The sequence below is a fragment of the Oncorhynchus mykiss genome, chromosome 27 (genome assembly GCF_057628025.1).
Source record: "Oncorhynchus mykiss isolate SJ-2025 chromosome 27, ASM5762802v1, whole genome shotgun sequence".
Classification (NCBI taxonomy): Eukaryota; Metazoa; Chordata; class Actinopteri; order Salmoniformes; family Salmonidae; genus Oncorhynchus; species Oncorhynchus mykiss.
Genome location: NC_143048.1, coordinates 44,974,907 through 44,987,430, shown reverse-complemented (window position 1 = coordinate 44,987,430; position 12,524 = coordinate 44,974,907). Strand labels below are relative to the sequence as shown.

Below are 12,524 nucleotides of genomic sequence, written 5' to 3'. Positions count from 1 at the left end.
GGAGTCTGGAGTCTGGGAGTCTGGAGTCTGGGAGTCGGGAGTCTGGGAGTCGGGAGTCTGGGAGTCGGGAGTCTGGGAGTCGGGAGTCTGGGACACCACAAGATCTGTGTGTTTGTCATCAGAGTTCAGTGTAGATGCGCCGAATACAACAAGTGTAGACTTTACGATGAAAGGCTTACTTACAAGCCCTTAACCAATGTAAATAGTCCGTTTGCCATTTGATTAATTGTTCAGCAGTCTTATGGCTTGGGGGTAGAAGCTGTTGAGGAGCCTTTTGGTCCTAGACTTGGTGCTCTGGTACCGCTTGCCATGCGGTAGCAGAGAGAACAGTCTGACTGGGGTCTCTGCCAATTTTATGCATCCTCTGACATCGCCTGGTATAGAGGTCCTGGATGGCAGGAAGCTTGGTCCCAGTGATGTACTGGGCCGTTCGCACTACCCTCTGTAGCGCCTTACGGTCAGATGCCGAGCAGTTGCCATACCAGGCGGTGATGCAACCGGTCAGGATGCTCTCGATGGTGCAGCTGTAGAACATTTTGAGGATCTGGGGACCCATGTCAAATCTTTTCAGTCTCCTGAGGGGGAAAAGGTGTTGTAGTACCCTCTTCACGACTGTCTTGGTGTGTTTGGACCATGTCAGTTCGTTGGTGACTCTCGACCCGCTCCACTACAGTCCCGTCGATGTTAATGGGGGCCTGTTCGTCCCGCCTTTTCCTGTAGTCCACGATCAGCTCCTTTTGTCTTGCTCACATTGAGGGAGAGGTTGTTGTCCTGGCACCATACTGCCAGTTCTCTGACCTCCTCCCTATAGGCTGTCTCATCAATGTCGGTGATCAGGCCTTCCATTGTTGTGTCGTCAGCAAACTTAACAATTGTGTTGGAGTCATGTTTAGCCACCCAGTGGTGGGTGAACAGGGAGTACAGGAAGGGACTAAGTACACACCCCTGAGGGGCCCAAGTGTTGAGGATCAGAGTGGCAGACGTGTTGTTGCCTACCCTTACCACCTGGGGGCGGCCCGTCAGGAAGCCCAGCATCCAGTTGCAGAGGGAGGTGTTTAGTCCCAGAGTCCTTAGCTTAGTGATGAGCTTTGTGGGCACTATGGTGTTGAACGCTGCGCTGTAGTCAATGAACAGCATTCTCACACAGGTGTTCCCTTTTGTCCAGGTGGGAAAGGGCAGTGTGGAGTGCGATTTAGATTGTGTCATCTGTGGATCTGTTGGGGGGGTGTAAATTGGATTGGGTCTAGGGCAGGGCTGCCCAACCCTCTTCCATGAGATCTACTGTCCTATAGGTTTTCAGTCCAACCCTAATTTAGCATATCTGATTCAGCTAGTTAAGGTCTTGTTGAGCAGATAATAAGTAGAATCAGGTGTGTTAAATTAGGGTTGGACTTGGGGCAACGCACAATTGGCCTAGCGTCGCCCGGGTTAGGGAGGGCTTGGTCGGTAGGGGTGTCCTTGTCTCATCGCGCACCAGCGACTCCTGTGGCGGGCTGGGCGCAGTGTACGCTAGCCAAGGCGGCCAGGTGCACGGTGTTTGGTGCGGCTGGCTTCCGGGTTGGATGCGTGCTGTGTTAAGAAGCAGTGCGGCTTGGTTGGGTTGTGTATCGGAGGACGCATGACTTTCAACCTTCGTCTCTCCCGAGCCCGTACGGGAGTTGTAGCGATGAGACAAGATAGTAGCTACTACAACAATTGGATACCACGAAATTGGGGAGAAAAAGGGGTAAAATTCAACAAAAAAATAAATAAATTAAAAAATTAAAAAATTTGGGTTGGACTGAAAACCTACAGGACAGTAGATCTCCAGGAAGAGGGTTGGACTGAAAATCCACAGGACAGTAGATCTCCAGGAAGAGGGTTGGACTGAAAACCTACAGGACAGTAGATCTCCAGGAAGAGGGCTGGACTGAAAACCTACAGGACAGTAGATCTCCAGGAAGAAGGTTGGACTGAAAACCTACAGGACAGTAGATCTCCAGGAAGAGGGTTGGGCAGCCCTGGTATAGGATATCTGGGACGATGCTGTTGATGTGAGCCATGACCAGCCTTTCAAAGCACTTCATGGCTACCGATGTGAGTGCTATGGGGCGCTAGTCATTTAGGCAGGTTACTTTCGCTGTTTGAAACGTGTAGGTATTACAGACTTGGTAAGGTTCTTGCCTGGTAAAATAAAAGGTCAAATAAATAAAAATATAAAACAGAGGTTATGAAAGAACATCGCCAAGCCAGAACCAGAGGTATTAGGTGTGTGAAGTGATGTGACCAAGACAAAAATAAAAAAAAGAGTTCATAATAACTGAGTTTATAACTTCTGAAGAGTTTCAACTTTTCAGTTTCCAATGCTACAGGAACAAACAGTTCAAGCTTTGTCTCACGAGTAATAACCTCGTGCTGTAGGGGGGATCGTAAGATGCAGGCTTAGAGAAAACGTCAAAGACAACATTGTATCATGTAGAGTCAAGCGGCCGGTAGCAATGGACTCACATGTCAGCTGAACAGAGGCTGTTGTTGTGGGGTTAAGAAACAGTCGCCCTTAACATGTGCAGCGCCCTTCAGAAAGTATTTTCACACCCCTTGACTTTTTACTCATTTTGTTGTGTTACAGTCTGAATTTTAAAAAATGATTAAATTGAGATTGTGTCACTGGCCTTTTTTCAGTCTCTCGATGTGCAAAACTGATAGAGACACACCCCAAGCGACTTACAGCTGTAATCGCAGCAAAAGTTGGCGCTACAAAGTATTAACTTAAGGGGGCTGAATAATTTTGCACGCCCAATTTTTCAGTTTTTGATTTGTTAAAAAAGTTTGAAATATCCAATAAATGCCGTTCCACTTGATGATGATTGTGTCCCACTTGTTGATTCTTCACAAAAAAATACAGTTTTATATCTTTATGTTTGAAGCCTGAAATGTGGCAAAAGGTCGCAAAGTTCAAGGGGGCCGAATACTTTCGCAAGGCACTGTACCTGTTGTGGTCAGATAATGTAAACAGATGTACAAAATGGACACCGTCTGGAGGAGCCCACAGACAGGTGACGAGCTGAGCATAGAGAAAACTGAAGACTGCTGCAGAGACAACCGGTGCACCCTAATTAAGCACCCTATTCTATCCCCTATGTAGTGCATTACTTCTGACCAGAGACCTATGGGCCCCGGTCAGAAAAACGTGTAAGATATTGGGAATAGGGTGGCACAGTAACCCCCCCCCCCCCCTCCTCCTCTTCCCCAACACTCAAAAAACAACTTGCCTTTCACGATTTAACACTCACACTTGACTTTCCCCCTATTAGTTCTGACTTGCTGATAGCTACTTCATTGAGGAACAATTGACTTACTCTGACTGTGATACGAGGCCATCTTAAAATGAATGCACTAACTGTAAATCAAATCAGATGTTATTGGTCACATACACATGGTTAGCAGATGTTATTGGTCACATACACATGGTTAGCAGATGTTATTGGTCACATACACATGGTTAGCAGATGTTACTGGTCACATACACATGGTTAGCAGATGTTATTGGTCACATACACATGGTTAACAGATGTTATTGGTCACATACACATGGTTAGTAGATGTTATAGCGAATGTAGCGAAATGCTTGTGCTTCTAGTTCCGACAATGCAGTAATAACCAACGAGTAATCTAGCTAACAATTCCAAAACTACTACCTTATACACAGTGTAAGGGGATAAAGAATATGTACATAAAGATATATGGATGAGTGATGGTACAGAGCGGCATAGGCAAGATACAGTAGATGGTATCGAGTACAGTATATACATATGAGATGAGTATGTAAACAAAGTGGCATAGTTTAAAGTGGCTAGTGATACATGTATTACATAAAGATACAGTAGATGATATAGAGTACAGTATATACATATGAGATGAGTATGTAAACAAAGCGGCATAGTTTAAAGTGGCTAGTGATACATGTATTACATAAAGATGCAGTAGATGATATAGAGTACAGTATATACATATACATATGAGATGAATAATGTAGGGTATGTAAACATTATATTAAGTGGCATTGTTTAAAGTGGCTAGTGATATATTTTACATCAATTCCCATTATTAAAGTGGCTGGAGTTGAGTCAGTGTGTTGGCAGCAGCCACTCAATGTTAGTGGTGGCTGTTTAACAGTCTGATGGCCTTGAGATTGAAGCTGTTTTTCAGTCTCTCGGTCCCTGCTTTGATGCACCTGTACTGACCTCGCCTTCTGGATGATAGCGGGGTGAACAGGCAGTGGCTCGGGTGGTTGTTGTCCGTGATGATCTTTATGGCCTTCCTGTGACATGGGGTGGTGTAGGTGTCCTGGAGGGCAGGTAGGTGATGCGTTGTGCAGACCTCACTACCCTCTGGAGGGCCTTACGGTTGTGGGCGGAGCAGTTGCCGTACCAGGCGGTGATACAGCCCGACAGGATGCTCTCGATTGTGCATCTGTAGAAGTTTGTGAGTGCTTTTGGTGACAAGACGAATTTCTTCAGCCTCCTGAGGTTGAAGAGGACCTGCTGCGCCTCCTTCACCACGCTGTCTGTGTGGGTGGACCAATTCAGTTTGTCTGTGATGTGTACGCCGAGGAACTTAAAACTTACTACCCTCTCCACTACTGTCCCATCGATGTGGATAGGGGGGTGCTCCCTGTACTGTTTCCTGAAGTCCACAATCATCTCCTTAGTTTTGTTGACGTTGAGTGTGAGGTTATTGTCCTGACACCACACCCGAGGGCCCTCACCTCCTCCCTGTAGGCCATCTCGTTGTTGTTGGTAATCAAGCCTACCACTGCAGTGTCGTCCGCAAACTTGATGATTGAGTTGGAGGCGTGCGTGGCCACGCAGTCGTGGGTGAACAGGGAGTACAGGAGAGGGCTCAGAACGCACCCTTGTGGGGCCCCAGTGTTGAGGATCAGCGGGGAGGAGATGTTGTTGCCTACCCTCACCACCTGGGGGCGGCCCGGCTCTGGATAAGAGTATCTGATAAATGACTCACACTGCAGGCAAACATAAATCAGTTTTACCTAATTTCCACCAGCACGTCACATGTGCAACCAGGAAAAACAAAACTCTAGACCACCTTTACTCCACACACAGAGTCGCATTCAAAGCTCTCCCCCGGCTTCCATTTGGCAAATCTGACTACAATTCTATCGTCCTGATTCCTGTTTACAAGCAAAAACTAAAGCAGGGAGTACCAGTGACTCGCCCAATACGGAAGGGGTCAGATGACGCGGATGCTACACTACAGGACTGTTTCGCTAGCACAGACTGGAATATGTTCTGGGATTCATCCAATGGCATTGAGGAATACACCACCTCAGTCATCGGCTTCAACAATAAGTGCATCAACGACGTCATCCCCACAGTGACTGTACGTACATATCCCAACCAGAAGCCTTGGATTGCAAGCAACATCCTCATCGAGCTAAAGGCTAGAGCTGCTGCTTTCAAGGAGCGGGAGACTAATCCAGACACTTGTAAGAAATCCCACTATGCCCTCAGACGAACCATCAAACAAGCAAAGCATCAATACAGGATTAAGATTGAATTATACTACACCGGCTCTGACGCTCGTCGGATGTGGCAGGGCTTGAAAACTATTACAGACTACAAAGGGAAACCCAGACGCAAGCCTACCAGACTAGCTAAATGCCTTTTATGTTCGCTTCGAGGCAAGCAACACTGAAGCATGCACGAGAGCACCAGGTGTTCTGGATGACTGTGTGATAACGCTCTCGGTAGCCGATGTGAACAAATCCTTTAAAAAAGGTCAACATTCACAAAGCAGCTGGGCCAGACCGATTACCAGGACGTGTACTCAAAGCATGCACAGATCAACTGTCAAGTGTCTTCACTGACATTTTCAACCTTTCCCTGTCTGAGTCTGTAAAACCAATATGTTTCAAGCAGACCACCATAGTCCCTGTGCCCAAGGAAGCGAAGGTAAATGATTACTGCCCCGTGGCTCTCACGTCGGTAGCCCTGAAGTGCTTTGAAAGGCTGGTCATGGCTCACATCAACAGCATCCTCCCGGACACCCCAGACCCACTCCAATTCACATTCCGCCCCAACAGATCCACAGATAATGCAATCTCAATTGCATTCCACACTGCCCTTTCCCATCTGGACAAAAGGAACACCTATGTGAGAATGCTGTTCATCGACTACAGCTCAGCGTTCAACACCATAGTTCCCACGAAGCTCATCACTAAACTAAGGACTCTGGGACTAAACACTTCCCTCTGCAACTGGATCCTGGGCTTCCTGACGGGCCGCCCCCAGGTGGTAAGAGTAGGCAACAATACGTCTGCCATGCTGATCATTAACACTGGGGCTCCTCAGGGGTGCATGCTCAGTCCCCTCCTGTATTCCCTGTTCACCCACGAATGCATGGCAAAACACGACTACAACACCATCATTAACTTTGCTGACGACACAACAGTGGTAGGCCTGATCACCGACAACGATGAGACAGCCTATAGGGAGGAGGTCAGAGAACTGGCAGTGTGGTGCCAGGACAGCAACCTCTCCTTCAATGTGAGCAAGACTAAGGAGCTGATCGTGGACTACAGGAAAAGGCGGGATGAACAGGCCTCCATTAACATCAACGGGGCTGTAGTGGAGCAGGTCGAGAGTTTCAAGTTCCTTGGTGTCCACATCACCAACAAACTATCAGGGTCCAAACATACCAAGACAGTCGTGAAGAGGGCACAACAAAACCTTTTCCCCCTCAGGAGACTGAAAAGATTTGGCTTGGATCCTCAGGTCCTCAAAACGTTATACAGCTGCACCATCGAGAGCATCCTGACCAGTTGCATCACCTGGTATGGCAACTGCTCAGCATCTGACCGTAAGGCGCTACAGAGGGTAGTACTTACGACCCAGTGCATTACTGGGACCAAGCTTCCTGCCATCCAGGTCCTATATACTAGGCGGTGTCAGAGGAAAGCCCATAAAATTGTCATAGACTCCAGTCATCCAAGTTAGAGACTGTTTTCTCTGCGACCGCATGGCAAGCGGTACCGGAGCGCCAAGTCTAGGGCCAAAAGGCTCCTCAACAGCTTCTACCCCCCAAGCCATTAGACTGCTGAACAATTCATAAAAATCGCCACTGGACAATTTACATTTACGCCCCCCAACACTGCTGCTACTCACTGTTTGTTTGTTACTGTGGGAGCAGGCTGTACATATTGGGACAAACATAATACTGTAGAGCAAAGGTGTACATTAGACCACAAGAGGAAGAGGACACACTTTGCGTGCATTTGCCATTCTGGTAAAATCAGGAAACCAAGAAATATGCATAGTCACTTCGCCCCCACCTACATGTACAGATTACCTCAACTAGCCTGTACCCCAGCACACAGACTCGGCACCGGTGCCCCCTGTATATAACCTCCACATTGTCTCTGTACCGTGTGTATATAGCCTCCACATGGACTCGGTACCGTGTGTATATAGTCTCCACATGGACTCGGTATCGGTGCCCCGTGTATATAGCCTCTACACTGACTCGGTACCGGTGCCCCATGTATATAGCCTTCACACTGACTCGGTACCGGTGCCCCCTGTATATAGCCTCCACATTGTCTCTGTACCGTGTGTATATAGCCTCCACATGGACTCGGTACCGGTGCCCCGTGTATATAACCTCCACACTGACTCGGTACCGGTGCCCCCTGTATATAAACCTCCACACTGACTCTGTACCGGTACCCCCTGTATATAGCCTCCACATTGACTCTGTACCGGTGCCCCCTGTATATAACCTCCACATTGACTCTGTACTGGTACCCCCTGTATATAGCTTCCACATTGACTCTGTACCGGTACCCCCTGTATATAACCTCCACATTGACTCTCTACTGGTACCCCCTGTATATAGTCTCCACATTGACTCGGTACTGGTACCCCCTGTATATAGCCTCCACATTGACTCTGTACCGGTGCCCCCTGTATATAACCTCCACATTGACTCTGTACTGGTACCCCCTGTATATAGCTTCCACATTGACTCTGTACCGGTACCCCCTGTATATAACCTCCACATTGACTCTCTACTGGTACCCCCTGTATATAGTCTCCACATTGACTCGGTACTGGTACCCCCTGTATATAGCCTCCACATTGACTCTGTCCCGTAACACCCTGTATATAGCCTCCACATTGACTCTGTCCCGGTACCCCCTGTATATAGCCTCCACATTGACTCTGTACCGGTACCCCCTGTATATAGCCTCCACATTGACTCTGTACTGGTACCCCCTGTATATAGCCTCCACATTGACTCTGTCCCGTAACACCCTGTATATAGCCTCCACATTGACTCTGTACCGGTACCCCCTGTATGTAGCCTCCACATTGACTCTGTACTGGTACCAAACCTGTATATAGCCTCCACATTGACTCTGTCCCGGTACCCCCTGTATATAGCCTCCACATTGACTCTGTACCGGTACCCCCTGTATATAGCCTCCACATTGACTCTGTACTGGTACCCCCTGTATATAGCCTCCACATTGACTCTGTCCCGTAACACCCTGTATATAGCCTCCACATTGACTCTGTACCGGTACCCCCTGTATATAACCTCCACATTGACTCTGTACCGGTACCCCCTGTATATAACCTCCACATTGACTCTGTACTGGTACCCCCTGTATATAGCCTCCACATTGACTCTGTACCGGTACCCCCTGTATATAACCTCCACATTGACTCTGTCCCGGTACCCCCTGTATATAACCTCCACATTGACTCTGTACCAGTACCCCCTGTATATAACCTCCACATTGACTCTGTACTGGTACCCCCTGTATATAGCCTCCACATGGACTCTGTACCGGTACCCCCTGTATATAGCCTCCACACTGACTCAGTACGGTACCCCCTGTATATAACCTCCACATTGACTCTGTACTGGTACCCCCTGTATATAACCTCCACATTGACTCTGTACTGGTACCCCCTGTATATAGCCTCCACATTGACTCTGTACCGGTACCCCCTGTATATAGCCTCCACATTGACTCTGTCCCGGTACCCCCTGTATATAACCTCCACATTGACTCTGTACCGGTACCCCCTGTATATAGCCTCCACACTGACTCAGTACGGTAACCCCTGTATATAACCTCCACATTGACTCTGTACCAGTACCCCCTGTATATAGCCTCCACATTGACTCTGTACCGGTACCCCCTGTATATAGCCTCCACATTGACTCTGTACCGGTACCCCCTGTATATAGCCTCCACATTGACTCTGTACCGGTACCCCCTGTATATAGCCTCCACATTGACTCTGTACCGGTACCCCCTGTATATAACCTCCACACTGACTCTGTACCGGTACCCCCTGTATATAACCTCCACACTGACTCTGTACCGGTACCCCCTGTATATAGTCTCCACATTGACTCTGTACCAGTACCCCCTGTATATAGCCTCCACATTGACTCTGTACCGGTACCCCCTGTATATAGTCTCCACATTGACTCTGTACCAGTACCCCCTGTATATAGCCTCCACATTGACTCTGTACCAGTACCCCCTGTATATAGCCTCCACATTGACTCTGTACCGTAACACCCTGTATATAGCCTCCACATTGACTCTGTACCGGTACCCCCTGTATATAACCTCCACACTGACTCTGTACCGGTACCCCCTGTATATAGCCTCCACATTGACTCTGTACCGGTACCCCCTGTATATAGCCTCCACATTGACTCTGTACCAGTATCCCCTGTATATAGCCTCCACATTGACTCTGTACCAGTACACCCTGTATATAACCTCCACATTGACTCTGTACCAGTATCCCCTGTATATAGCCTCCACACTGACTCTGTACCGGTACCCCCTGTATATAGCCTCCACATTGACTCTGTACCGGTATCCCCTGTATATAGCCTCCACATTGACTCTGTACCAGTATCCCCTGTATATAGCCTCCACATTGACTCTGTACCAGTACACCCTGTATATAACCTCCACATTGACTCTGTACCAGTATCCCCTGTATATAGCCTCCACACTGACTCTGTACCGGTACCCCCTGTATATAGCCTCCACATTGACTCTGTACCGGTACCCCCTGTATATAGCCTCCACATTGACTCTGTACCAGTATCCCCTGTATATAGCCTCCACATTGACTCTGTACCAGTACACCCTGTATACAGCCTCCACACTGACTCTGTACCGGTACCCCCTGTATATAGCCTCCACATTGACTCGGTACCAGTACCCCCTGTATATAGCTTCCACATTGACTCGGTACCGGTACCCCCTGTATACAGCCTCCACACTGACTCTGTACCGGTACCCCCTGTATATAACCTCCACATTGACTCGGTACTGGTACCCCCTGTATATAACCTCCACATTGACTCTGTACCGGTACCCCTGTATATAACCTCCACATGGACTCGGTACTGGTACCCCCTGTATATGGCCTCCACATGGACTCGGTACTGGTACCCCCTGTATATAGCCTCCACATGGACTCGGTACTGGTACCCCCTGTATATAACCTCCACATTGACTCTGTACCGGTACCCCCTGTATAAAGCCTCATTATTGTTATTGTTATTGTGTTACTTTTTATTATTACTTTTTATTTTAGTCTACTTGGTAAATATTTTCTTCATCTTGAACTGCACTGTTGGTTTAGGGGGTTGTAAGTAAACATTTCACGGTAAAGTCTACACTTGTTGTATTCGGCGGATGCGACTAATAAAGTTTGATCTGATTAACGTTTAAAAGTGAGACCCTGGCTACTATCCCAGGTAAAAAAAGTGCTACATTGCCCTCTAGCGGTAGATGATGGAACTGCCAACAGTTTCCCTGGTGTCAGTGAGTGAAAAAAAAAAACATTGCATTTAAAATGTGCCTCCCATGAAGAATTTACAAGAGACACTTGCTTAGTACAAAAATAGTTTACTTAAAACAAAACAGCTAATGATACAAATTCTGAAGCAAAATATTTTGGTGTTCTGAAGCCCCCCCCCCCTCCCCCTCCCCCTCCCCCTAATCAATACAAAGATCATTGTGTTTTCAGATCCAACCGATAAAAACTGACAACAAATCAACAGTTTGTTTTTTCTAACTGGCCTAACTGACAGACTTACTTGAGAATTAACAAAACATTCACTCAAAATATACAAAACAAGATATTGGCCATCAGCACATACAATATATACCAAGCAGTATTCTTCGCTCTGTGGTTTTCTGTCAGAATATACCAGCTCAAAAATAGGACACAAAGTTATTCACATGAACTGACTGCAAAATTAGACTTCCGTCGGTTTAAACTGTGATAATCTCACCGAGTTGGTTTCCCGGACACAGATTAAACCTAGTCCTGGACTAAAGAAGTCCTTCACACAGAGATCCTCCATGGAACATGCTTTTTATTCACGGTCTAGGTCCATTCTGTCTCTGGGTAACCGGACCATAATGTTTCATTGTGTTTAGTCTTAATGTCTTTGGAACGGTAGAGAAATTCATCAGGGACAGGCTGTACATTTCAATGTTTGTGTCCCGACTCAAATGCGCCCAGTCTCCAAGTGGTTCTCCTGAGGCCAGGTAATCTGGGTTGTGTTCAGTTACACGCACTGTAGAAAAAAAACTAAACTCTTGTGTTTTTATTGGGCGAGTTCAGGTCGTTCATTCCTGTTCATCACCGTTCAAATCTATCCTGTCGGTTCATGAAGTGGTCCCTCCACTCAGGCCCACCTCTGGACCAACCCCCTCCTCTTCCTCCTCTCGGAAACCCTCTCACCTGCTCCCCAAACCTCCCCCAATCCCTGTCATGTCCCCCGAACCCTGGCCTCTCGCCCCTGAAGTGTCTCCCGCCCTCCCAGTTGCCACCTTCTTCCCCGGGGGGTCCGGGTTGGAAGGGATGTCTGGGGGGTCCAGGCTGGAAGGGATGTCTGGGGGGTCCGTGAGGAAAGTCCCCCATGGACTGGTGGCCCATGGGCATCCTTAACCCACCTGGAGGGCCCCCCCTGGGGGGGAACATGGGGTTGGGGCCCCTGGAGCCCATCATCATTGGGGGCATGTTGGGGGGAGGGAGGTGAGGGGCAAAAGGGGTCTGAAGTTGAGGGGGTGGTAGTCCTGAACGAGGCTGCATGGTCATCATGGCCATCCTGGGACCCAGTAACACTGCTGGGCCTGGAGGACTCATCACGGCCCCTGGCCCTGGAGCTCCCAGCTGGCTGTCTGGAGCGTCTGAGGGGCCAGAGAGGCCACCACTCCCTCCAGCCTGGTCTTTAGACCCCGAGTCATCTTTGGTGCTCCTTGGTCCTCCTACCACTGGTGGAGGGAAACCTGCAGACATAAAACATATGGGTTAGAAAAGTTCAAATCAAACAAATGGACTAACAACATATCTTCAAATGCGTTCGTGATTATTAAAAAGGTTCGTTTGGACCTCTTGTATATTTCATAACAAATATGTTTTAATTCTACAATGACAATCCGAGGGGGTTGGGGGGAGACTATGTTTGTT

The 12,524-nt window shown here is 48.0% G+C and overlaps 1 protein-coding gene across 1 annotated transcript in view; it reads right to left on the bottom strand.

Annotated features, from left to right (window-relative positions):
• Positions 1–10,935: 10,935 nt before the first annotated feature.
• LOC110508083 (SR-related and CTD-associated factor 4) overlaps positions 10,936–12,524 on the bottom strand; it is a 43,663-nt gene continuing 42,074 nt past the window's right edge. The window contains exon 14 of the mRNA XM_036964962.2: positions 10,936–12,343. Within this exon, the coding sequence (XP_036820857.2) occupies positions 11,694–12,343 (650 nt within the window). The 3' untranslated portion in view covers positions 10,936–11,693. The remainder of the gene's footprint in view (positions 12,344–12,524) is intronic.